The sequence below is a fragment of the Salvelinus sp. IW2-2015 genome, linkage group LG14 (assembly GCF_002910315.2).
Source record: "Salvelinus sp. IW2-2015 linkage group LG14, ASM291031v2, whole genome shotgun sequence".
Lineage (NCBI taxonomy): Eukaryota > Metazoa > Chordata > Actinopteri > Salmoniformes > Salmonidae > Salvelinus > Salvelinus sp. IW2-2015.
The window spans coordinates 37,968,802-37,996,519 of NC_036854.1; the positions used below are offsets into that span (position 1 = coordinate 37,968,802).

The 27,718-nt window shown below is 42.1% G+C and overlaps 1 protein-coding gene across 3 annotated transcripts; it reads left to right on the plus strand.

Annotated features, from left to right (window-relative positions):
* The first annotated feature begins 310 nt into the window (after nucleotides 1-310).
* On the plus strand, nucleotides 311-19,316 carry tlcd4a (TLC domain containing 4a). Of its 3 annotated transcripts, none has more exons than XM_024000687.3 (7): nucleotides 311-594; nucleotides 8,226-8,395; nucleotides 9,271-9,360; nucleotides 9,461-9,519; nucleotides 9,771-9,865; nucleotides 13,442-13,515; nucleotides 14,203-19,316. In XM_024000687.3, the coding sequence occupies exons 2-7, from the start codon at nucleotides 8,241-8,243 to the stop codon at nucleotides 14,516-14,518; spliced, it is 789 nt and encodes a 262-aa protein (XP_023856455.1). In that variant the 5' UTR covers nucleotides 311-594; nucleotides 8,226-8,240; the 3' UTR covers nucleotides 14,519-19,316. The 3 variants fall into 3 exon arrangements, with proteins under 3 accessions (XP_023856455.1, XP_023856456.1, XP_023856454.1); XM_024000688.3 differs by lacking the exon at nucleotides 311-594 and adding an exon at nucleotides 7,837-7,965; XM_024000686.3 differs by lacking the exon at nucleotides 311-594 and adding an exon at nucleotides 7,838-7,969.
* The last annotated feature ends 8,402 nt before the right edge of the window (nucleotides 19,317-27,718 follow it).

Sequence of the window (27,718 nt, forward strand, 5' to 3'; positions counted from 1 at the left end):
GGTCGAGAGTTTGTTGAGCAGAGGCTGTGTACGTTTTGGTTTTACAATGCTTTGTCCATCACAATATTCAATAATACATTAATTGCAGTCATACTTGCACCATGCGATCAATTGTCAATTCTAAACATGTATTTTCCCTCTCTAACTCATAGTAAAAAAATTTTGCGCACATATGACAGACAGACAAGTGGTGGTCTTAGCACGTCTCTGCAACGTATAAAAACGAATTATGACTCTCGAGTCAGTAAAAAGAATCGTTAAAAAAGAACGAATCATTCGCGAACTGCACATCACTACCCTACAGTAACCTGCCCCGTCACTTCCATAAACGACCATCAGTTATGAGGTTAGGCTACTCTGCTGCATCCCACACCGCTGTCAAAATGCGTGTTTTGTGGGGTGGATTTATCATTCATTTCATTGCAATTTAGAACAATGGTCCGGCATCCTTTTGCTAGGTAGAAGCAAGCTAGTAGGTTATGAGTCAGAGAGCTATCCGTTTGAACAAAATGATTAAACATGGCATTCGACAGAATTTGCTATGCCTTAGCACCATCACAAACCAGTTGAGTGCTGAACATATTTGAATGACAGGTAAGTCTCGAGGATTTGTGTCTATTTAGGCTATGTGCGTTTATAATTTAAGCATAGACTATATATATTTTTTATATTAGTTATTCTTTGACATTTAAAGGGAATGCTGCGGTTCGGACAATGCGGCGTGAACTGGCCCATTCATGTTGTTGTTGGTTACATTGTTTTACATTAACATTATATTGCATCGATTGACTGCATGATCTTTTATTGTAATGCATCTGCCGTGTAATTGCAATATTACACGTTACGTCACAGCAGATGCTGCGATTAATAGCCTACATTTTGTTGGGTGATGATTTGCAAGTAAAGACCATAACATCCAACGTATCGCCACATTTAGCAACATTGTAGAAAAAAAATATTCTGACTTGAGTTGACCGACGCAAAATAGGCTTGTGGGGCAGTTGTTTCCGTAGGCGATTTGTTCTTATCTAGAAAATAATGCAAAATAAGTAATAGTTTAATGCATTTGCGCCAAATAGCCTAAATATTGTGTTGGATGTGTTTTTATGTTTTGTGAACAAGAATCCCCCAAAAAAACTGCTACCATGTGTTGTCTCATTGCTGAAAATGTTAACGTTTCCATCATGACTGCCATGCACACTCAAACCCCCATTACTTCTTCTTCGTGTGGCCACTCCCATGACTTATTTGAAAATACTTGTAAAAGTCATTACATGTGTTGAGGCAGTTTGTTTTCGTTTCCTCTACCTTGTTGAGGCAACTGCATGACCCTGGATGTATCTTGACCTAGGCCTATTCCAACTTTTGTTGTTTATTAGGCTACTTGTAGATTTATTAGGCTGCTTGTATTACAATTACCTAGGCTACTAACTGCCCCCTTATTCAAACCCTCGTTTCATTCTCACATTCAAATAATATGAATGCATAGGCCAACTGTAGAAGGTGAGTTGAACAACTGTCATCAGCAGCATTGACACACTGAGTGGTYGTTATATAGATTTCATAGTGAGGCAAAAACTGTTGCTGAATTGCACTATGGACACCATTATGCGTCAGCTGTCTCTATATGTTGACATTTGACCTCAGTGTCCTTGCCTGGCTCCTGCAAGGAATTGACATCTATGTGCCCTAGGAAGCACTGCGTGTGTCTCTGTGTCAAACCAAATCATATAACTGCCCCTGCATGTGTTTCATGTGCTGCATCCAGTGGTGTAAAGTAAATAAGTAAAATACTTTGAAGTAGGCTACTAAAGTAGTTTTCTTGGGTATCTTTACTTTACTATTTATGTTTTTGACAACTTTTACTCCACAACATTCCTAAATAAAATATGTACTTTTTACTCCTATACATTTTACCTGACACCCAAAAGTAATCGATTGTATACAAGTTAAATCATTTATATAATAATGTATTTAAACCCACTCCCCTCATTGGTGTAATGTTAGCTAGAAACCGCAAGTGTCTATCCAGATAATGAAAAGGCACCCGTAAAAAGAAAGTTGAAGGAACTTGCATTTGCGGTGTGCATGATCATGAGTAAAGTCATTGTAGCCTATCATTTCACTTCCCCTGTGAGAACCATGAGCACGGGCTGACTTGGATTTGCTGTACCGCAGCCGAAGCCTGCCAGCAGCGTACCTACTAAAGGCTGCACCGTGTCCATACATGTAGAAAAAACAATGACGTATATAAACCCTGGATTGCCAATGCTATGTATTGGCTAGTGGGAGGCTTTGAAGCCACCTGTCAGCCATATTGGCACTCCCCAGAAGGAGCAGTCCTCCATAGGAATGATTGTAATTCTACAGTATTTCAAGGAAGTGTTTAAACAACAAAATTACATGTATGGGCCTTAGGATCTCGTCACGGTATCTCTGTGCATTCAAATTGCATTCGATAAAATGCAATTGTGTTCATTGTCTGTAGCTTATGCCAGCACAAACCATAACCCTAACGCCACCATGGGGCACTCTGTTCACAACGTTGACATCAGCAAACCGCTCYCCCACACGTCTTCCATCTGCCCGGTACAGTTGAAATTTGGATTKATCTGTGAAGAGCACACTTCTCTAGCGTGCCATCGGAGGTGAGCATTTGCCCARTGAAGTCGATTACTAAGCTGAACTACTGTCCGGTCAAGACCCTAGTGAGGACAACGAGAACGCAGATGAGCTTCCCTGAGACATTTCTGACAGTTTGTGCTGAAATCCTTCACTTGTGCAAACCCACAGTCTCATCAGCTGTCCAGATGGCTGGTCTCCGATGATCCCACAGGGGAAGAAGCCGGACGTGGAGGTTCTAGGCTGGCGTGGTTACACGTGGTGTGCAGTTGTGAGGCCGTTTGGACATACTGCCAAATTCTCAAAAACGACATGGTTTATGGTAGAGAAATTAACATTAAATTGTCTGGCAACAGTTCTGGTAGACATTCCTGCAGTCAGCATGCCAATTGTGCACTCCCTCAAAACTTGAGACATGTGTGGCATTGTGTTGTCTGACACAACTGCAATTTATTGTCCCCAGCACGGCAAGGTACACCTGTGTAATGAACCTGCTTTTAATCAGCTTCTTGATATGCCAKGTGTTTTAGGTGAATGGATTATCTTGGCAAAGGAGAAAGGCTCACTAACAGAGATGTAAATAAATTTGTGCACAAAATTTGAGAGATAAGCTTTTTATGCATATGGACATTTCTGGGATCTTTTATTTTTAAATGTTTTTTGGTCGAGGGGTTCGACCTCCTCACTATGGTAATAACATATAATAAAGCACTGGAGTCCTCTAAAATGGAACCCAGGCCAGAGAGAGAACTAGAGATGGAGTGTATTTCAGGAAGATAAGGTATATGTCTAGCRTAGCTGTTTCAGAGATGTACATCTTTGGAGTTCGACATGGAGGCTGTTTGACTTATCCAAAAGCCAATCAAATCAGCCCTTTATGCAAATTATTCCAGTGTGACAGACAGGCAGAGAGTGCAGTGGGAGCCATGACTCCCACACCAACTGCAGTAGCCTGCTGTGGCTGACATGCACTTGTTAACATCAGCCATGACACTGCTTTGTTGGCTGGGACCTTCGTTGTGGTTGAGGAAGCTGGAATTGGAGAAAATCTAGGTGAACTGACTGACTAGGTATATTTGTGAAACTTTGTGTAGGCACATCCCAAAGTATCACATTTAACAAATTCCGTCATCCTTGTTTTGTATAATGAGTAGGCCCCCGGTGGTGCGTGTATGCATAGGTTATACAAATAGGTCTAAGTGTAGCAATAGGATAGCCATGTTTTACAGATTCAAAAGTGGAGCATGCCTCTGTTTTTGTTGACATTTTCTTGGTACTAGGCCCAAATTGAACCATTTCCATTCCAAGAAGTGTCCAAGTGTTCATAGCCTATATGATATGAAAACACATACACACACACCACTACTAGGGCTCCTTAGTGGCGCAGCGGTCTAAGGTACTGCATCTCAGTGCTTGAGGCGTCACTACAGACACTCTGGTTTGATTCCAGGCTGTATCACAACCGGCCGTGATTGGGAGTCCCATAGGGCGGCGCACAATTGGCCCAGCGTCGTCCGGGTTTGGCCGGTGGAAGCCGTCATTGTCAATAAGAATTTGTTCTTAACTGACTTGGTTAGTTAAATAAAGGTTAAATTAAAAATAATAATTTACTAATGCGCTTGATTGTAAACCACACTGATTGAACTGGCTCACTGGGAGAGTATTCAGAATGTATCAGGAGATGTCCTGTGTGAGTGTGTGCGTGTGTTTGCTTTGCTTTTTGCAGTGCTGATGAATGTATCTCTGAGTGGCAGGATCGGGCTGGTTTACTGCCACACACCACTGCTAAGGCAGAGACGGYCTGTCTCCTGGGTCATAGCCCCAACCGACGCTCTGCTCTACTGCTGCTGGGATCTGAGCGATGMATTCGGCCATGGATTCACAGTGTACTAGCCCATTAGCCTATCGACTGGTATAGGCAATAATAATAATGAAGTACATACATTTGACGTCGGAAGTTTACATACACTTAGGTTGGAGTCATTAAAACTCGTTTTTCAACCACTCCACACATTTCTTGTTAACAAACTATAGTTTTGGCAAGTTGGTTAGGACGTCTACTTTTGTGACACAAGTAATTTTCCCAACAATTATTTACAGACAGATTATTTCACTTATAATTCACTGTATCACAATCCAGTGGGTCAGATGTTTACATACAGTAAGTTGACTGTGCCTTTAAACAGCTTGGAAAATTCCAGAAAATGATGTCATGGCATTAGAAGCTTCTGATAGGCTAATTTGACATCATTTGAGTCAATTGGAGGTGTACCTGTCGATGTATTTCAAGGCCTTCTTTCAAACTCAGTGCCTCTTTGCTTGACATCATGGGAAAATCAAAAGAAATCAGCCAAGACCTCAGAAAAACAATTGTAGACCTCCACAAGTCTGGTTCATCCCTGGGAGCAATTTCCAAACGCCTGAAGGTACCACGTTCATCTGTACAAACAATAGTATGCAAGTATAAACACCATGGGACCACGCAGCCGTCATACTGCTCAGGAAGGAGACACGTTCTGTCTCCGAGAGATGAACGTACTTTGGTGTGAAAAGTGCAAATCAATCCCAGAACAACAGCAAATGACCTTGTGAAGATGCTGGAGGAAACAGGTACCAAAGTATCTATATCCACAGTAAAACGAGTCCTATATCGACATAACCTGAAAGCCGCTCAGCAAGGAAGAAGCCACTGCTCCAAAACCGCATAAAAAAGCCAGACTACGGTTTGCAACTGCACATGGGGGCAAAGATTGTACATTTTGGAGAAACGTCCTCTGGTCTGATGAAACAATAATAGAACTGTTTGGCCATAATGACCATCGTTATGTTTGGTGGAAAAAGGGGGATGCTTGCAAGCCGAAGATCACCATCCCAACCGTGAAGCATGGGGGTGGCAGCATCATGTTGTGGGGGTGCTTTGCTACTGGTGCTCTTCACAATATAGATGCATCATGAGGGAGGTAAATTATGTGGATATATTGAAGCAACATCTCAAGACATATCAGGAATTAAAGCTTGGTCGCAAATTGGTCTTCCAAATGGACAATGACCCCAAGCATACTTCCAAAGGCTTAAGGACAACAAAGTCAAGGTATTGGAGTGGCCATCACAAAGCCCTGACCTCAAGCCTATAGAAAATTTGTGGGCAGAACTGAAAAAGCATGTGTGTGAGCAAGGAGGCCTACAACCTGACTCAGTTACACCAGCTCTGTTAGGAGGAATGGGCCAAAATTCACCCAACTTATTGTGGGAAGCTTGTGGAAGGCTACCTGAAGCGTTTGACCCAAGTTAAACAATTTAAAGGCAATGCTACCAAATACTAATTGAGTGTATGTAAACTTCTGACCCACTGGGAATGTGATGAAAGAAATAAAAGCTGAAATAAATCATTCTCTCTCCTATTATTCTGACATTTCGCATTCTTAAAATAAAGGAGTGATCCTAACTGACCTCAGACAGGGAATTTTTACTAGGATTAAATGTTTGGAATTGTGAAACTGAGTTTAAATGTATTTGGCTAAGGTGTATGTAAACTTCCGACTTCAACTGTAAGTGTCATGTGTATACAGTAGAAAAGCGTCTGGAGATCAAAACTAACATGCTSTGCTGCTGAGTAGAAAATGTAGGCCTAATTTTAGTAGCTGCATTTTACTGCATGAAAGGTACTGGCTGCATGCATTGGTATTCATAATGTAGCAACATGGTACAGTATGAAATAAGAGCCAAGAACATCAGGATGTTCAAGGGTGTCCAATCGCAGCAGCAGCAGCACCCAAGGCAGCATGACAATCTCCACAGCGCACCGTGTGTGCMTAATGGCTTCTGCTGGTCTGAGCTGGTGCTTGGTTGGCTGGTGATGTTTGAGCCAAAGGCATATCTGTATGGATCAGTGCTTTCTCTACTCTGCACGGGTCTGAAAGGAAGATTCTACAGCAGAATGAGTAKATTTTTTCTACTGTATGGGGACTAACTGTACAACTCCAGACATCACTGTTGTGTGCTGAAGTTTGCCTTCTAGAATCCTGACAATAGAGGTCAATAGAAACACGCACAATTTATGTTTGATGCATAGGCCTATATGGTCAGATTTATGAACATTTTGCCCCAGTTACCCACACCATATCTACACTGAGTATTCAAAACATTAAGAACACCTGCTCTTTCCATGACCGACTGACCAGGTGAATCCAGGTGAAAGCTATGATCCCTTATTGATGTCACTGTAATATCCACCTCAATCAGTGTAGATGAAGGGAGACCGGTTAAAGAAGGATTTTTAAGCCTTGAGACAATTGAGACATGGATTGTGTGTGTGTGCCATTTTAGAGGGTGAATGAGCAAGACAAAATATTTAAGTGCCTTTGAACGAGGTATGGTAGTAGGTGCGCACTGGTTTGAGTGTGTCAAGAAATGCAACACTGTTTTTTCACACTCAACTTTTTCCCGTGTGTATCGAGTGGTCCACCGCCCAAAGGACATCTAGCCAACTTGACACAACTGTGGGAAGCATTGGAGTCAACATGGGCCAGTATCCCTGTGGAACGCTTTCAACAGTTTGTATAGTCCATGCCCAGGCAAATTGAYGCTGTTCTGAGGGTAAAAGGGGGTGCAACTCAATATTAGGATGGTGTTCCTAATGTTTGGTATACACAGTATATGCATGCCTTTGAACGAGGTATGGGGTGGCAGGTAGCCTAGTGGTTAGAACGTTGGGCCAGTAACCGAAAGTTTGCTAGATCGAATCCCCGAGCTGACAAGGTGAAGATCTATTGTTCTGCTCCTGAACAAGGCAGTTAACCCACTGTTCCTAGGCTGTCATTGAAAATAAGAATTTGTCATTAGCTGACTTGCTTAGTTAAATAAATGCCTTCACTTTTAATATTTAACCTACTCTGTGTTATAGTCCACTGTCAGTTCATATTTACTACCCGTATTGATCTACTACAGGGTCTCTGGAACAATTCCTGGGGGACATTCTAGGTGAAGTATTTAGTTTATGCTTTGCCTGTACCCTGTCCCTGGCCATAACGTATGTCAGTATAGCCACAAACCATATATTCTCCACAGCACTTCCTCTGTTAATGTCAGTATGTCTCTTTGGACCAGTATGTCGGTTCATTAGCCTAAAGCACCCATCTTCTCCACTCCCTTAGTTTAACCTAGCCAAAGGTGAGTTCTGTTAAACATTGACTGACTTGGTTTTCACTGACTGACACATRTACCACCATCACACTGAGACAGTCACACCACTGACATGCCATGGACTTGCAAGAAGTGAAATGTCTGGTGCAATTCAAATGGATAAACACAGGCTGAAGAAAATCACTTTTTTTAGGATAAATAGTAGGTGAGTGAAGTTCAACTCTGTTGATTTGGATTTATAAGTGATAAGCTTGAGGTTAGGCCAAAAATGTTTGTGTTCCTTACTGCCTGTAACCTAAAACTTAGTATACTGCCTGTCTACCTAGTTGTATCCACAGTTGTTCTTTGTTTTGCTTATATGTTGTCTCAGTGCAACCTATATGTGTTTTGTTGAATCTATCCAACTGACGGTTCACCTTTCACCCTCTTTCTCCCTTCCTCTCTCTCCTCCAACTCTCCAGTGGGCTTAGGCGGCCATGGACCTGTTCAGCCAGCTCATCCTGGTCATCTCGGTCACCAGTTTCCTCTCCTTCCAGTGGCTCTTCCACTGGGTCAGTCCCTGGGTCTCCACCCGTGTCAGCCCTGGCTTCTTACGCCTTGCAGACAAGCAGAAGGTGGAGTGGAACTCAAGGTATAGAACACTGGCTACTGGCTGCAACACACACTGATAATATGCTTCATGTGTCAGCACATTAATGCATACATTTTAGAGACATTTTAGAGACATCTTCCATATTTCCATAATGGGCACGTTCACACTTGGTTCATGTTTTCGAACGTATCCACAAATTGTGGGTCYGAGTATTTACAGTAAAGTGTCGACAATCTGCTAAATTGTTAATTTGTCAACTCCTCAATTCATCCAGTTGTTATACACAGTTCATGACTTAATGTGGCTCCATATCTCACCAGATTTACTCATCAAAATATCTGACAAAAATACACTCTTATCACACCATATGGTACACTGTGTACCATGCACAGTTATGATATAAAATCCTTATGGTGTCAGTTATTATTATTACAACTGTCCATTTATTGACTATTGACTTGTCTGTCCATAGCAGAGTGTACTGTATACTGCAAAGCCACAGCTGTCTTGAAGATTACAGGTTACCCTCAGATGACCCTGTCTGTGAAGGTTCTGTAGTGGTCTTTCTCTAGCAGACTGGCAGGGAGATGTTGATGTGGGTAGTTACAGGAGGAGCGCAGACCTGGCTTACAGTAGATGCAGCCTAACTGAGTCCACCTGAGCGCCTGATTTACTTGACAACCTGTCTAACATGCTTGACTGACTGACTGGCTTTCTGCCTGTCTGACTGCCTGTCTGAGTGACCCCTGAACGGTGTTTAATCTCCTGTTCTAATTGGGCTGAGTCTGTCTGCCGGTGGCCGTGCAACCAATCAATTAATTCCACCTGCACTGTGCACAGGAACGCTTAATCTGCATCACTTATTAAAGTGTTTTATCACAGATTTGACAAGGGGTGTGTGTGTGTTCTTTTAGGACAGTGTCCACGCTTCATGCCCTGGTGGTGGGACTCTTCTGCCTCTACATCCTGCTCTTTGATGACGCCATCAATGAAGACCCCGTCTGGTGAGGACTCTGTTGCTTTGTTGAAGTGCATGATGGAACCACTGTGTTGTGTACATACTATTACCCATTTGTGTCTCTTCCTGTCTTTTTCTGCCAACAGGGGAGATCCCACACTTGTGAAGATAAATGTTGGCGTGACAACAGGCTACCTCATATCTGGTGAGAACAAAGACACTTTAGTCTCATACACACTTGCAAAGGTCCTCGTTCACTACAGGACATCTTGGCAATCCCTAGCCACTCTTCGGGCGACATTGGCAAAATTGGTTTTCTTTTGGCAAAATCGGTTTTGTTTTGCCTTTTTTGTCTGTACCAGAATTTTTGTTGTTGTTGCATTTCTTAACACTTTTGTTCAACTTGATGCAATATGCTCTGTTTAATATTATGTTGTTCTTTTCGTCTGTTTCCAGATCTGCTGCTAATATTTTACTATTGGAAGGCGATAGGCGACAAGTTTTTTGTCGTGCACCACCTGGCAGCGTTATATGCTTACTACTATGTACTGGTGAGTTCCCTATTGTCCAATAGCAGAACATGCAGGCAAGATGGGAAAGAGACAACTAAAGGTGAACAGCTGTGCCATGTCATGCTGGGTGATTGTGATGACAGGGCCAGGAGATTGGGTGTAAGGAGAGTGCTAACATGTTAACATAGTTGTGTTCCTATTAGCTCTGCTAGGACTCTGCTAGTGAGAACATGTGGCGCTAGCCCGCTGGAACTATTTTCACATGTTCTTCTAATGCATCTCATTAGCTAATCCTCAGCTGTTGAATATATGTGTATGGGAATCATTAGAATAGTATAGGGCCATACTGTTGGCTTGACAGTATCGTTCACCCAGGAGCAGGACTCTTGTGTTCTCGTGAAATTAGATAGCCTATGTGTTGGAAGTTATTGGGAATTGCTTTCGTTGGTAATGTTTTGTCTCATGTTAGGGATTGTGATTGACTGTGAAAAGGGTTGAGGTTATGATACAAGAAGTATGCATACATGTTGGTTAGGATGATCATTAGGGATAATTTGGATTGAAAGAATGACTGATATGTTTGTTGATTTTTGGGTATTACCATGCTTAATTGGCACTGTCTAGTCAAGGAACATGCTTGTTTGTCTGGACAGTGACAATGGACCTGGTTATAACCACTGGTTATAATGGTGAAACAGGTTGTACGCCCAGCCATCCAGGACACTGCTGTTCACCCTTGGTCTGTAACCATCCAGATCACCAGGTTCTGTAGCTCATAACAGTGTTGGTATTTTTTGCATGGAATGCTTAATGATGGTAATGGCCGACACCCTCCTTCCCTTCCTCCTCACCTTTCCCTTAAGTCCTGCATTTATTTCACTGATCCCTCAGCCTTTTATGGAGCTGGACTGAGCTGGACTGAGCTGAGCTGTGCATGCCTCCATTTGTCCGGGCATTCCCAATGTTGGTGGAGGGGTCTCTAACAGTACTGTATGTGCATGCCAAAACAACGTTACTGCCTCTTACTGGTTTGTGGCAGAGATGAGTTCTGCCTCCTTTCTCTCAAACCCTTGTCCTCTGCCCCACTATTTCCAAAGCTGCTTCTTCCTAGACTGTTATGGCAGAGGACCCTTGAGAATAACTGAAATGTTGATGATGATGATGATGATAATAATAACACTTTGCCATGAATGATGCTTCAATGTGTCTCGTCTATGAATGTGTCCTCACTGTAATGCTTTAGCTCTGTGAGTGCTTGCCTACTTAACTTCAAGCCTCACGTGTCTCTGTTTTAAGAGTGGCCTTGTTTCAAACCAACCCATAACCTTAAATCTTTCTACAATAAGCTTAGCTGAGTTTATCCCTTAGCGTTGTATGCAAATTGTATTCATATCCAACTTGAACGACAAAAATATACAGTGTATGCATTGCAAAACTACTCTGAGGTACAATGCATTTCAATGTACATTTGAGAGAAAATGTGAAAGCGGATTATTTTTTTAAAGGCCATACTGGTGTAGGCCATACTGTCACTGGACACTCATGACTGCTTAGTACAGTCATGCTTGTTATTACTTAGCAAAATACAAAAACCAAGTAACTTTGGGACATACTATACACATTTGCTACAATCCGTTCAACTTAAAAGCCCTTTATAATTTACTAGTTGATGGATTTTACTTTTTTGGTGTGGCTTTCTATCAAAGCTGTTATGTCAGTATGTTGTTAATTTGGTGACTATTATTAATTGACCCAGCTGTTTTATGTAGATGTAGATTATGGCATATTAGATCATTGTAAAAACAATAAGGCTATACCCAGAACAAGCAAACTAATTCATAGGCTAYTATTTGATTGCTGTTTGATTTCTAAAGCGCATGTTATCAATGTTGTTGCTTCTTTATGCTTCTAACTATAGTTGCACCTTTCTCTCTAATCTGTCTGTCTCATAGAGATAGATAAGAGGACTCTAGTGCCAAAAAGCCAGTTTAAAGAATGGGCAGCGCCATTAAGGACATTCAACATTTTGAAGTAGTCAACTGGGTGGGACTTCCTATGGTTTAGGGGATCAGCCAATGAATTATACTTGTGAGCAAACATTCCATAATTGCAGGTGGCAGTAAATCGSCAACCTTGGGTTTATACCTGTTCAAACAACCCACGCCAGGTGGCAGTATGCACCCTTTCCATTTGTTTACCAACTCATAGAAGTCGTAGAAGAGGTAAATTGACTACTTCAAAATGGAGATGGCCTCAATGGCGCTGCCCATACTCTCACATATGCCATAATGGGACAGATACAATGTTGCGACCTCTAACTTTCTCTATGGTCTGTCTCTCTATCCTTTGCTAATACGGTTTCTTAAAATAATATAGTCCCACAATTACCAGCAAAACATTCATGCAAAAACTACCCAATTCAAATTAGGTTGTGTAAAATGTAAAAGCTTAAGACCAGGCCTGACTCCTCTAGACTGAATCCTTCCTGTCTTGTCTGCTGTTATTGCTGTTGTGCTACACTGAGCAGATATGACCTATCTGTCCAGTAACCGTATGGATTTACCAGTACCTAGAGGTCCTAGCATGGAGATGCTGGGAAAGTTCATATCCTCTCTGGTATATCTTGAACCATGTCCATATCTTGAGAGTAAGTATATGCCACGTATGAACTTTTGTTTCAGTCTTATAAGGTAAGTTTCCACTTTTGGTGTGTGCTATTTGGATAATCTTGCCCTGTGTTAAGCCTGAAATACCAATAGGATATGGAAATGAGACTTGTATAGACTTGCAGATTTGTATACCACCCGGGCAGAGAGCGAGCTGATACCAGCACACATGTCCGAGGGTGATAATATAGGGTCGATACCTTCCTATAACAGCTTGTGATTATAAGCATCGCTCTTATGCATGGATAATCATTGCTCATTTGGCTAGTAGCTGAATGTCTACACGTCAAACCCTGGCTGTACTTCCACACTATGCTGAGCTTTACTTAACACTATGCTATTAGAAATGTTGCCAACCCATTCATGTTGTGTGTGCGTGTGCGTGTGCATGTGTGAAGGGACTGTAATTTAGCTGTTTCACCGACACCGTTTTTTTACTGAGTCACTAACTTCATGTGTTCTTTTAGTCCTGGAACCTCATTGCTGTCATCGAGGCTGTCATCGTAAATATACCCTCAATGATATGAATGAGCACTCTGTATATTGGGGTCTACTGAAGATGAAATAAGAACACAGACTAAATGTGGACCCTTAAAAAGCCTGAAGACATTAGCTGAGTCTCCTGAAAAATAGCCACGGAGCAGACCTATAATCAGAAAGTGATTTAAATGATTTAATTTTAGATCCAAACCCCTCCAAAATGTCTCCTTAATTAATTGAAAAGTTCAGTATGGTAAAAGTGAGATCGTTTTCCCCAAAAAACTGTTTTTACCATTATCATGTGTTCTTTTGTTATTGATGTTGGATTAATCTTTCTGTACACACATGGTGTGAAGGCCTCCCTTAACTATACTGATGTGATGTTTGATCAAATGAAAGCATTTTGAGTACCTTTCTTTCCTGGTTCATTGTTTCTCTCCATTTTCCTCTTTTTACCCTGTTCTTCCAGGGACAAGGAATGTTGCCTTATTTTGCTAACTTCCGTCTGCTTGCAGAGTTCTCCACGCCGTGTGTCAACCAGCGGTAGGTAGCAGATGTATATAAACCCATTGAATATGTCTATATTAGGTACCAACCACACTAAGGCCTGAGTTTAGACAGGACAGTGACACTCATGACCAATTGGCTCAGAAGCCCTGCAAAGCAGCTGCTGAAAAAATAAACCCTATTCATTTGTTAAGTAACTGTCCGGTGAAAATCTCACTTTTAATATTCTGCTAACTCACATCGAAATAATGTTGTTGACTCATCCTATACTCGTATGTGGCCAAAGCATAAATTGGAGAGGGAAAAAAACAAACTCCACCTCAAACTTGTATCTCAAACAGACTGTTTAAATACTTTKTTTTTCCTCATAGAGGATGATGTGAACTGGTCGATCAGCGGTCGTTTCGCGTGAATATTTTTACTGACCACTATACGCCCACACCTGTTGGGGTACGCCCACACCATTCCAACACAGAAAAGCTGCTTTTTAACATGCTTATTAACAAAAATTATTTCACTCATATTGTAATTATAGGTCATATTTCATACAAATCTGGGAACACTGGACAATTACTTTCATATATTGATTTAACTGGATGTTTTAAAGTTTTTCTGTCCATCTGTGAGAGATTACCCTTTATATTGTTTGAATCCCATTAAGCCCAGAGTTAACTTCAGTTTTTCTCCTCCTCTACATCATTGTACTGACTGTCTTTCTTCCAGCTGGTTCTTTGAAGTGTTAGGTTACTCCAAGTCCTCCAGGCCCAACATCGCTAATGGGATGGCCATGGCCGTTGTCTTCTTCCTGGTTCGCATTGCCGTCATGCCCCTCTACTACAGCCGCATGTGGTCCGTGTATGGCACCGAAGCTTTCTACCGCGTCCCACCGGGAGGCCGCGCTGCCTGGATCATCTCCAGCATTTGTCTGGATGTCATGAACGTCATGTGGATGCACAAGATCGCCCGCGGCTGCTACAAGGTCATGCGCTCGGCCCGACGACACAAAGTGGGGACACAGGAGAACGGAAAGACTGACTAAAAAGCAAGAGATTGGTTGATGTTATGGGTAGGGAGAGCCCATTGAACCACTGTCCCCTTTTAGTGCACAATTGGATTAGTAACTTTACCTGACTGGGACTACTGTTTCAGTGTCAACTAACTTACAAAAAGCTAAGTCTTGCACTGACTGAACTTTATGGTAGTGGACGCAGGACATTGATGTGGACAAAGGGGCAATATCTTGGGCAGTGATATGTATAACTGCCTCTTAGCAATACTTCCTGTGCATGGCAAATTTACTTTTCTGTTGCATTTTCTCACAAAGCAGCATGTCTGGGATGATGTCCGTTTTTCCCAAACGCTTCACCAAGTCAAACGTTTACTGCTTGTTCTAGACCATAGACTCAAATGTGTGAATGGTCCTGTGCTCCTCAAAACAACTTGAAGCACCTCCCTTTCATTTGGCTTTTTATATACATTTGAAGTCGGAAGTTTACATACACCTTAGCCAAATACATTTAAACTCAGCTTTTCACAATTCCTGACATTTAATCCTAGTAAAAGTTCCCTGTCTTAGATCAGTTAGAATCACCACTTTATTGTAAGAATGTGAAATGTCAGAATAATAGTAGAATGATTTATTTCGGCTTTTATTTCTTTCATCACATTCCCAGTGGGTCAGAAGTTTACATACACTCAATTAGTATTTGGTAGCATTGCCTTTAAATTGTTTAACTTGGGTCAAATGTTTCGGGTAGCCTTCCACAAGCTTCCCACAATAAGTTGGGTGAATTTTGGCCCGTTCCTCCTGACAGAGCTGGTGTAACTGAGTCAGGTTTGTAGGCCTCCTTGCTCGCACACGCTTTTTCAGTTCTGCCCACAAATATTCTATAGAATTTAGGTCAGGGCCTTGTGATGGCCACTCCAATACCTTGACTTTGTTGTCCTTAAGCCATTTTGCCACAACTTTGGAAGTATGCTTGGGGTCATTGTCCATTTGGAAGACCCTTTTGCGACCAAGCTTTAAGTTCCTGACTGATGTCTTCAGATGTTGCTTCAATATATCCACATCATTTTCCTCCCCCATGATGCCATCTATATTGTGAAGTGCACCCAGTCCCTCCTGCAGCAAAGCACCCCCACAACAGGATGCTGCCACCCCTGTGCTTCACGGTTGGGATGGTGTTCTTCGGCTTGCAAGCATCCCCCTTTTTCCTCCAAACATAATGATGGTCATTATAGCCAAACAGTTCTGTTTTTGTTTCATCGGACCAGAGGACATTTCTCCAAAAAGTACAATCTTTGGCCCCATTTGTAGTTGCAAACCATATTCTGGCTTTTTTATGGCGGTTTTGGAGCAGTGGCTTCTTCCTTGCTGAGCGGCCTTTCAGGTTATGTCSATATAGGACTCGTTTTACTGTGGATATAGATACTTTTGTACCTGTTTCTTCCAGCATCTTCACAAGGTCCTTTGCTGTTGTTCTGAGATTGATTTACACTTTTTGCACCAAAGTACGTTAATCTCTAGGAGACAAAACGCATCTCCTTCCTGAGCGGTATGACGGCTGCGTGGTCCCATGATGTTTATACTTGCGTACTTTTGTTTGTACAGATGAACGTGGTACCTTCAGGCGTTTAGAAATTGCTCCCAAGGATGAACCAGACTTGTGGAGGTCTACCAAAAAAATGTCTGAGGTCTTGGCTGATTTCTTTTAATTTTCCAATGATGTCAAGCAAAGAGGCACTGAGTTTGAAGGTGGGCCTTGAAATACATCCACAGGTACACCTCCAATTGACTCAAATTATGTCAATCAGCCTATCAGAAGCTTCTAATGCCATGACATACTTTTCTGGAATTTTCCAAGCTGTTTAAATGCACAGTCAACTGAGTGTATGTAAACTTTTGACCCACTGGAATTGTGATTTACAGTGAATTACAAGTGAAATAATCTGTCTGTAAACAATTGTTGGGAAAATTACTTGTGTCATGCACAAAGTAGATGTCCTAACCGACTTGCCAAAACTATAGTTTGTTAACAAGAAATTTGTGGAGTTGTTGAAAAACAAGGTTTAATCCAAACTAAGTGTATGTAAACTTTCGACTTCAACTGTATATCTTTTCTGGTTGCCTGAATCACAGAGGTTGAATATAAACATTTTGAACACAGAGGAACCAATGCAGGAAGTATTTCAGTAATGGTCTGTGTCATTAAAAAGCCCATGCTGCTGTCTGTCTGCTGAGGGAGGACAGGGTGTAGCAACTTCCCCTTTAAACCCAAACACACAGCGTCTGTCAGAAATGGATGGACATCTAGTGCAATTAAACCTTGATTCCTTTCAGCTCAGCTCTTGGCTCTTGGCTCTATGTCATTCACTCTCAAGGAGTCACTCTGAAACTGAGCCAATGCTGAAGAAGACCGATATATCCCCGGCTCAAATGGAGTAAGGCCTCTCACTCCATGGGAAAAAGGGAAAGTTAAAGAGGAAATGCATGAATCCATTCCTTATATTTGCCCAGCTGGGTTACAGATTTTGGGGGATTTTGAGTTTAAATATATATTTTTAATATTTTGTTTTAATCAAAAAGAGGACGGCGGTCAGTGCATTTTGCTGGTATCGCCAATGTCCTCAACATTTCAATAATTTGAGAGTTTGAATGCCATAATCTCATAATGTGTATGGTTACAAGTTGTTTTTCTCGTTCTAATTTACATACATACTGTCTATCAACATACATGCACTGTCAACTGGGGCATGCTGCAATTAACTTTAATTACTGGGTCTCAGATCAATATGAAACTAGAGTTTCCTCCATTTTTGGATGAGGGGCCATTGAGACAATGTTATTGGATGGTTATGTCCCTTGTTCTCGGATCTTGTGGTAAGGAACTTCTTCTGAACTGTATCAAATGGTATTTATTTTTTACCAGTTATGTACTGGGGCAGCACGTCAATGTTTGTAACTACATATATTATTTAAGGAGATGAATGGCATAGAGGTATTCATGATGTACATTTATGAGGAAAAGCTTTCATGATACAGTGACATGCATTTATAATCAATGTTATATACTTGCTTTCTCACTGAGCAGTTGAGTATAGTGCGTACACACACACACAACTTACGTGCACAGTCTTTGGAAAAGAGGGTGTGTCGTACTACATTAGTATTTTACTGACTGAATGACTATTTAACACAAAGTAGAAGGATGACAAATGTTTGTGTGAGGATAAGGAACTACTTGCATTGTCCTCACCCAAATGAAAAGTTTACTTTTCAAAAACTTGTGTACTTGAATTTTGACTGTACTTTCAGTTCTATGGTGGACACAAAAGCATATTTTTAATGGTCTGTGAAACAAAATAGGGAACTCAAGTCATCATATTTGGCCTTGTCATGTTCTCCAGTCTTCTTTTGTGATGGTTGCCTTTTTAAAATCAGATTTTAATTGCACAGTGAGCTTTTGTTACCGCTTTTCCAATGGAATGTCCAAAATATGTTCTTTCTACAGTGTTTGTTTTGATAAGCCCGCCTCAATGTAATTTCAACACATTCATTCTGAAAAGGATTGCATCATTTTATACAATTGTGTGGGGTGGATTATGGCAATGATTGTACAGTAATAAACTATTTCTCAGTGAAATGTGTGCCAGTATAGAGCGGTGTTAACTGAAGCGCTGTACATTTCCGTTGAACTAAACTGTACAAACCCTGACCATGTTCTACTATCCTCTTCTTATCAACTCTCCTCGATGTTCACTGATCTGAAAGGATGGGGGGAAATATGGTTACGGAGGGAGGGATTATGGAAAGAAAGCTATGGTAGAGTTTTGGTATATAGTCATAATGAGAACATCAGCCCTCAGTACTGTGTGTTGTGGCCATACAGTCTGTCTATGGTTGTGGCGGTATACTCATGCATGATCATGTTCCTCTCTTCACACACCCTCTATAAATGCATGTGGTATTGCATGGAGATCACTGTAAACAAATAGCAAATTTATTGCAAGCTGTATTTTGTTTCTTTTTAAAAATCCTGGACATGTACATGATGTCTAACCCCATTAMTATTCTTCTGTACTTGTTGTTCATTATGTTATCCAGCGATGATGATTGTGAACATGTGAAACAACTGTTGCTAACACCCAGCACAGAAATATCCAATTAGGGAAATTATACTTGATAATAATCAGCATCGTTGCAATATGGGCAGTGCAAATAGACATGAATACCTTACGTCTCTCATTTCATTGTAATTGTGTGTTTCTTCAAGTAATGTTCATGTTTATTAATAAAAACCAATAGAAAGTACACACCCCTGGTGATTGTACAAGATAGGCTTTCAAAATACTAGTTCTCTCATTTTGCAAGTTTTTACTGAATGAAAGATGGGGAAATACAGCCTACAGAGATGATTCGGTGAACTGAGCCCTGAATCCTATAAATGTATTCAAGATGTTCCAAAAAATGTTTGGGTGATGGCTAGTGTTTACTTTTGTTGTTGATCTTTTACAATACATGTCAAATCTGTGAAGATATGTGTTGCTTTTTATGATTTGAATGTTTTTGTTTTTATTACAATGTTCCAAATGTAATGAAGATATGGGGTCCAATGTTCACCCAAAGAGAAAAATATACTAGAAAACACTCAGCAGCACCCCTGACCTGTTTGTGGAAAGGGAAAGTTTACATGTTGGCAAAAACATGAACGTTTTTAAATTCAATTCACACTTGTTGTTCTTAATTTTACACACCTGATGCCATTTGCCTGAGTAAAGCAATATGCAGCATTTTAAGTGTCAATAAATATTCAGAATTAAATCGTTTGCTTACTGTCTGTTTGTGTGTTGTACTTTATGAAGGGGATTTGGGACATCAAATATTACAAATGAACATACGAGGCTATTGCCAAAACTTTTTTAAACCCAGAGGCCCAACATCGCATAACTTCTAGGAACGCTTGTGAAGCAGACTCGGCAGACCAGACCGGGTTTGGGGTTAGAGAAGTCAATGAGAGAAGTGGAAAATTCATCCTTAGTTAGGCCAATGTCTTAAGTAGCTGAACATGTTACTACTCCAACTTCGTGAAAGTGACAAACTTACACGTTTTCATTTTAGTCAAAATCAACTGTATATGTGCCTTTGATTTGATAGCATGCACATGAGCAGTACTGCGCGAGAGACAGACCCGATTACATGTTTCTGCCCAGGAGTTTAGCTAGCCAACGTCGCCATGACATTGCATACAAGCGTGATTGGGGATAATATTGTAACGACCCGGTATTGTGTTCTGTGTTTGTGGGTGTGTTATGGTTCTCATGGCTACTAGCAGGGGTTAAATATGTCAGGACAGATGGAAAGGTTGGGGGGGTATGATGGGTAATACCGCGGGATTTGGAAATGCATAAATAGGGATTACTGTCTCATTGTTCTCTCTCTTCTGTTCGTGCCTTGATCTGTTCCTATGAGAGTGACTCTTGACCCGACAGGGTAACATTGTGTACYTTCGGCATTTAGCGGCGTGGGTTGTGGCCGGAACAATAGCCCAGTTTATGAATAAACCTGTGTTCTGACCTGCACACCTAGAGTCCGTCTCTTTTCCCTTTATGACCCAGCCGGGTCATTACAATATTCATACTAAACCATCTTTGCTATTGCTCTGTGGAATATAGGGTTATACTGACACCTACATTTATGCTAGCATTTATGTTACCAAACATTGGAATCCCATCCAGATTACATATAGACGGGTTAGTTGTTTCGCAACAAATCCGACGCGTGCGGAACTATGGGGCAAAGCAGACCGTTTTGMCTTAGATTGTTGACAACATGTAAACTATATTTCGTCTCCAATGTTAATTGAGAACATAAATAAAGTTGCACAATGACCACTTGTCTCTCAAATACATCGTTACAGTTGTTGGTTATATCGCCCATATCGGTGGCCAGTAGCTGGTTAAACTCTGATCACTGGTCTCAGTGAAAAGAGTTACACTTATTTTTTTGCAAAATGTGGGTAAACTGTTGGGCAAGAAATGTGTTTACTTGTGTATACCCTCTACACCACTGGTCATTCTGGTATGTCAGATTATCTCAATCGCCAAATGTTCTACCTCTGAGCAACGCAGAAACAACACTTTTAATGAATAACAGACAAATGTTTATAACAAGCGGCAATGGATGAAATTTAAATAAATATCTATTTTGATCTGAAAAACATACAAAAACATATTTTGAAACATGAAATTSGATTATAAATGTGTGTAACTTTTAAAATATATCTATGCTTATTTTGGGGAATTTAAACAATTTACTTGTTACATAAGCTTAATAAATAAATGTTACTACTTGACATTCAGTGTCTCTTTGCAATCTTTACCAATTATTTGTCAAAAATTACCCCAATTGACACTTTTAAGCAAATAATATGTTGGCCCTGTTAGGTTTAAGTACATGAATAGATGTCGTTGGGTTACGGATGTAACCTTGGTTCTCCGTGTAGAGAAATGGGTTGCCACACAACCCATGGGAACCTTTTATCAAAGATGTTTACGGTCATGCCACATCCTTACTGTATCCACGTGACCTGTCACTATAAAATTACTTCACTCGAACCCACGGAGGTGGAGGAACGGCATGAAAGCTTGGCCACCCATTAATCTACTCAGAGAACTAAGGTTACATCCGTAACCCAAAGTTCTCTTTCGTTTTTGTAACGGGTCGCCGAACGACCTATGAGAGGCTGTACCAAAGAGGTAGTTCGGACAACAGAGTGGGACAACTCACCATTTAATTTAGTCCAGATGAGTCCCTGTGACATCCTTGTATCTACCACAGGATGCAACAGAATATAATTCCTCAACAGGGTAACACATCATTTCAACTGTGGTATACAACCATATACACAAGCAAGCTTAAAGCTAGAACTTACAACATTAGGCTTCAATTGGGTGCAACACCACCAAGAGTGGAAGGCCTTTGTTTAGAACACCCATCTCACTGATGGTTGATAAGTATGTACAAGGTTCACGGTTCATGTGCCAGTCTCTGCTTTGAGACAGCGCACCCTTTGGTGTTCTCCCCATAACACACAAAAAGCTGTTCTGTTTGAAGAACAGTTTTTGTTGCAGCAAGATAGGCACTCAATGCCCTAACCGGGCAGAGTGTATGCAACTCCTGTGAGGAGTGGGGAGGTCGGGCAAAATGCCACTATGATTACCGGCTGGATAGCATGTGATGATGAAAGCACCTTAGGTAAGAATGCTGGATTTGGCTGAAGCACTGCCTTAGATCCATCTTCTGCTAAAGTGAGGCATGAAGTATGGGCAGAAAGCTCATGTAATTCTCCTGAAAACAATAGCCAATAGAAAGTCAGTCTTGACTGAGAGCTCACATAGCTCAATTGAAGATGGGCTCAAATGGTAGGCTCATCAGTGATTGTAGGACAACATCTAACTCCCATGAGGGTACTGAAGAGGCTTTGGGGGGCCGTAGCCTGCGGGCTCCTTTCATGAATTATGATATTAGAGGGTGTGCCCCTGGTGATGCAGCAGCAATCTGGTCATGACCCATAGAGATGATTGCTATATACACTTCCAATGTAGATGGGGACTTCACTGCTGCAAAAAGCTCCTGGAGGAAAGTCAAAATGTATATTGATGTGAGCCATTGTCCATGGTGCTGACCATACACCATGGACCCCTGACTGGTTCAAGAATTCTCCCCATCCCTGTAGGGAGGCATCTGCTGTAAAAGTCACCCAGTTGTGACCTGTGCCTAGGAGAACTCCACTGGGAGTTTGAAGTGCTAAGCGCCACCATTMTATTGCTCTCCATCAACTCAGCTTTTTGTATTTGTCCTTTCTGGGACAAACTGTAGATTGTGTCTGTTGTACCAGCGCTGTATTGGCCGCATGTTGAGCAAGCTAAATGTTACAACATGGACTGCAGCAGCTAGGAGGCCCAGGAGCCTCTGACTCTAACGCAGTCACCTGTTTTATCAGTTTTAATGTTGAAAGACAATTTGTCAAAGATACCACTCTTTCTGAAGAGTGTTGTTCGCATGAAGCCCAGGAAGTGCATACGCTGAGTGGGGACCAGAGAACTCTTTTCCAAATTCATTGTTAGTCCCAACTCGGAGAGGTGATGTGAGACCCTGGATGTGTGTGCCGAAGTGTGTGCTTCTAAATAGTTCAGGACCCTGGCTCCTGCTTGGTGAAGGGGGGTTGGTACGGCGCTTATGCATTTTGTGAAAGCGCGAGGGGCGAGCGAAAGGCCGTAGGGTAGAACACAAAACTGAAAAACATATTTTTCAAAGGCAAATCTCAGGTATTTTCTGTGTGCTGGTAGAATGGTAAAATGAAAGTATGCGTCTTTCAGGTCAACTGTGGTGAACCAATCACCTGGTTGTACTAACTGAAGGATGGTTTTGATTGTCAGCATTTTAAAGGGAAGTGCTGAAAGATGAAGATTGAGGCACATTAGGTCCAGGATCGGACGGAGGCCTCTGGCCTTTTTTGGCACCAGAAAATAGATTGAGTAGAACCCACAGTTTTTCGATTGCAAGCTTTTCCAGGAGCAAGGAGATTTCTGAGCGGAGTGTCTGCTTTTGAGCAGGGTTGCGAGCATTTGTTTTCAAGACACCAATGAAGTGTGGTGGTAGCTGATAAAATTGTAGTAGGTAGTGTTAGAGTGCGTAATTCCCATTTGTTGGCCATTGACCTTTTCTAGCTGGAAAGGTGGTACTTGAGGAAACGGTGTTGCACTAGAGAGTCGGTCCCATCAGGACCGAGGCTCTGCCTGCTGTGGTGCAGAGGGGATGCGGTCTGCATATGGTGCACCTCTGCCTCTTGTGCGATGCTGCGCTCAACCTCTTCGGTAGGGCTGAGAGTGTRTGTTGCTCCACTCCTGAGCAGGTGCAGTGTGATTCTCAGCCTGGTTTCTTGGTATCCCAGTTGGGGCCCTGGGACAGGAGTAATGGTTTGCATTCTAGGCTTTGGAATGAGGCGCTGAAGCTCCATTTGTGCTTCTCTGTCCTCCTTAGACACTTAGAGGAGGTGGGCCGCTGCTGGGCCAAATGTCTGGCCAGGTGATATGAGTACACCTAGGAGTGGAAACTTCTCTTTGTCAGGGAGCTTGGACTGCTTTAACCATAGGTGGTGTCGTGCAACACAGAGTGTTGCCAAATATTTCCCAACCATCTGAGCATTGCCCTGAAGGCACTGGATGAGCAGGTCTGTAACTGTAGACAGTTCTTTCATGGTCTCAGCATCATAGTTTGCTGAGATGCATTCCTGAAGCCCCTTCTGATAGAAGGCCAGTATTGCTGCTGAATTGCTAAGCCTTGCAGCTGAAGCAGTGCTGTCATGTGTCCTGCGTAGGAAGCGATCAGATGCCCTGCATAGTTTGTTAGGTAGCTCTTGGTCCGAACTGTGACAGAGAGAAACAGGCATAACAAGTGAAGCAAATTATTTGTCCATATGGGGGAAATGGCCAAAACCATTCTCATCTGCACCATGCTTGGCATGGCATGGGTTCTGTCATTTGGCAAGTGCATTGGAGCTCATGCACAAAGTCTTTGAACAACGGAATGGATGTCGGTCTTTGAAGAACTGAATTAATCAAATGTGGATGTGGACGCCATGGCAGTAGGTGCATGTTCCGCGATGAGGTTCCTGCTTGCCCTCTCGAAGATTTCAGACGTAGATATTTTCTGGTCGACCATCACTGCCAGGCCAGTAGGCTGAGACTGGATAGTGCTAGAGCTGTGGTACATAGCATCATCATCAGAGTGATCATAGTCTGTGTCATAAGATTCAACAACCACACTTCGTTCAGAGGTAGGGTTGGGTTTGTTACCAGCGGGGGAAAGCTGGCAAGGATGTGCTCGAGGGCCGACTCAATGGTTGACATATGACTGTCCAGTGACTGAAGCTCCTTATACATCTCACCGCGTTGAGATTTGTGCCCAGGCGATGGCGTTTATTGAGCAGTGGATCACGAGGGAAGTGAGACCCGTCATTAGACCTGGAGCTTTCTGAATAATCATTGATCTCTGGGAGACTCATCTGATGAGAATCTTTAGGGTTCGCCCTCAAAACGTGCAAGTTGAGATTTCAATGCTCTTGGTTTGAGCATTGTGTTCTAAAGCTGCTACCCTGTGTAGCCGGTTGAGCATGTTCAGCTCCCAAGCAAAGAATGCAACATGTGTGCTCATCTAAGGCTGGGAGTTGTGCTGATGCCATGTTGTGTTGCTACCATGTTGTTGTCATGTTGTGTTGCTACCATGCTGTGTTTTCATGTGTTGCTGCCATGCTATGTTGTTGTTGTCTTACATAAGGGAAGTGTGTTCCAAGAAAAGGTAACAAAAAATGCCTTGTTTGTTTTGTTGTGTCTCGAGTATGCTTTGATTGCCTCGGTTTAGGCTTCGGATGTTTCAAAATAAAGTTACACTTACCATTGGTTCCAACCCGTCGTGTTTCTTGGTTGAGACTCCCGCCTAAATATGTATCAAGGTCCAGGCTCGAAACTCCCACCAAGATGAAGCTATCTGACTGGCACAGTCAATCGTGGACTGTCAGTCTCAGCTCTGGTGGACTTGGTCAAGTGAGGACCAGTAGCCACAGGAGGTTGGCCGGAGTGGAATCAGTGGAATGGTATCAACATAAAACACGGCTGTTACAGTGACAGGTCACGTTGGTACAGTAAGGGTGTGCTGTGACTGGAAACATCTTAGACATTAATAAGCAACTCAATCACATTGTGTGAACAGGAAGGAGTTCCCATAGGTCATCTGGCAATCCATTACAAAAACGAAAAAGAACTATTGATTTTATTACAAACCAGGTAGTTTGGGTACTGGATGCTGATGGGCTGAAAGCAGTGGTATATCCGTCAATACCACAGGGTATGAATAGAATTACATGTTTACTGTTCTTATTATGTTGGTAACCAGTTTATAATAGCAATAAGGACCCTTATTAATAATTAAAGCCTGAAGAGGTGTGGTATATGGCCAATATACCACCAGTAAGGGCTGTATCCAGGCACCCCTCGTTGCGTTGTGCGTAAGAATAGCCCTTAGCTGTTGTATATTAGCCATATACCACACCTCCTCTGGCTTTAATTATAATTTACAGTAGGAAGGGGACCACACACTAAACCATCTTTGGTAGGATTACTGTCTCGCAAACAAATCCCCTTACATCCTAAATAACTACTCAATATTATTTATCGATTAGTCAGTCAGTCACAATTTACCCATGATACACCACGGTTTTGACGCTTACGAATACGGGCTATGACTTTGTGGCTGTACATCCTGAGGGGTTCATGCTGATTGTACAGAGATTGTGACAGCCGGATAAATGGCGTCCCTTGAAAAGGCAAGAACAAGATGTTTGTAAGGAGAAGTGCAGTATTATCATAAGGAGACGTATACTTGGAATACGAAGGAAGAGGCAGAGGAGATCTCAGAGAGAGAGGGAGGAAGAGGGTGAGCTTGAGTCAGTTAAAAATTGCGGGAAAAAGGGAGATGGTTTGTTAAAGAAGAATGGTAGAAATGTAAGCAGAGTGAGCTGAAGACAGGAGGAGAAATGGAAGGGAATGAGGTCGAAGTATCGGAGGTGGTAGTTGTGGTGAAGTTCTCTGAGCCCGAGGCTTGCACCCAGGGTCAGGATGAAGATGAGTCTGTGACAGTAGGAGTGACATTTTTGGAAAAAGTGGACRCTTGCCTTTTGGCTGATCGCTTTGTGGTTTCATGGTGGGTGAAAACAGAGTTGGGTGCTGTGGAATCGGTGAGAYTAACCAGAAGTGGTCTTGTTGAAATTGTTTGTGTTTCTGCTGGTCAGAGGGAGAAGGTGTCCCGTGTTAAACGAATGGGGGCAAGACATTTGCATTTTTTTGCTCTCAAGAAAAGGGTGCCATTGAAAGGTGTGATTACTGGGGTAGCAGTAAATGTGTAAGTTGACCAACTGAAGGGTAAGATTCCCGGTGTTTGTGATGCTCGTCATTCGGTGCGACGCAGACAGGGTGCTGTGAGTGGTGAAACATAGTGATTGTCTGTTCTTTTGAGTTTTGATGTTGAGTCTTTGCCCGACAAAGTGATGTTAGGATATATATGGTTGAAGTCGGAAGTTTACATACACCTTAGCCAAATACTTTTATACTCAGTTTTTCACATGACGTTTAATCCTAGTAAAAGTTCCCTGGCTTAGGTCAGTTAGGATCACCACTTTATTTTAAGAATGTGAAATGTCAGAATAATAGTAGAGAACGATTTATTTCAGCTTTTATTTCTTTCATCACATTCCCAGTGGGTCAGAAGTTTACATACACTCAATTGGTACTTGGTAGCATTGCCTTTAATTGTTTAACTTGGGTCAAACGTTTCAGGTAGCCTTCCACAAGCTTCCCACAATAAGTTGGGTGAATTTTGTGCCATTCCTCCTGACAGAGCTGGTATAACTGAGTCAGGTGTGTAGGCCTCCTCGCTCACACACTGTTTTTCAGTTCTGCCCACACATTTTCTATGGGATTGAGGTCAGGGCTTTGTGATGGCCACTCCAATACCTTGACTTTGTTGTCCTTATTAAGCCATTTTGCCACAACTTTGGAAGTATGCTTGGGGTCATTGTCCATTTGGAAGACCCACTTGCAAGCCTCCCCCTTTTTCCTCCAAACAGAACGATGGTCGTTATGGCCAAACAGTTCTATTTTTGTTTCATCAGACCAGAGAACATTTCTCCAAAAAGTATGATCTTTGTCCCCATGTGCAGTTGCAGACCATAGTCTGTTTTTTTATGCCAGTTTTGGAACAGTGGCTTCTTCCTTACTGAACGGCCTTTCAGGTTATGTCCACATAGAACTCGTTTTACTGTGGATAAAGATGCTTTGTACCTGTTTCCTCCAGCATCTTCACAAGGTCCTTTGCTGTTGTTCTGGGATTGATCTGCACTTTTCGCACCAAAGTACGATCATCTCAAGGACACAGAACACGTCTCCTTCCTGAACAGTATGACGGCTGCGTGGGTCCATGGTGTTTATACTTGCGTACTATTGTTTGTACAGATGAACGTGGTACCTTCAGGTGTTTGGAAATTGCTCCCAAGGATGAACCAGACTTGTGGAGGTCTAAAAAAATAAAAAWWAAAAAATCTGGCTGAATACTTTAGATTTTCCCATGATGTCAAGCAAAGGGGCACTGAGTTTGAAGGTAGGCCTTGAAATACATCCACAGGTA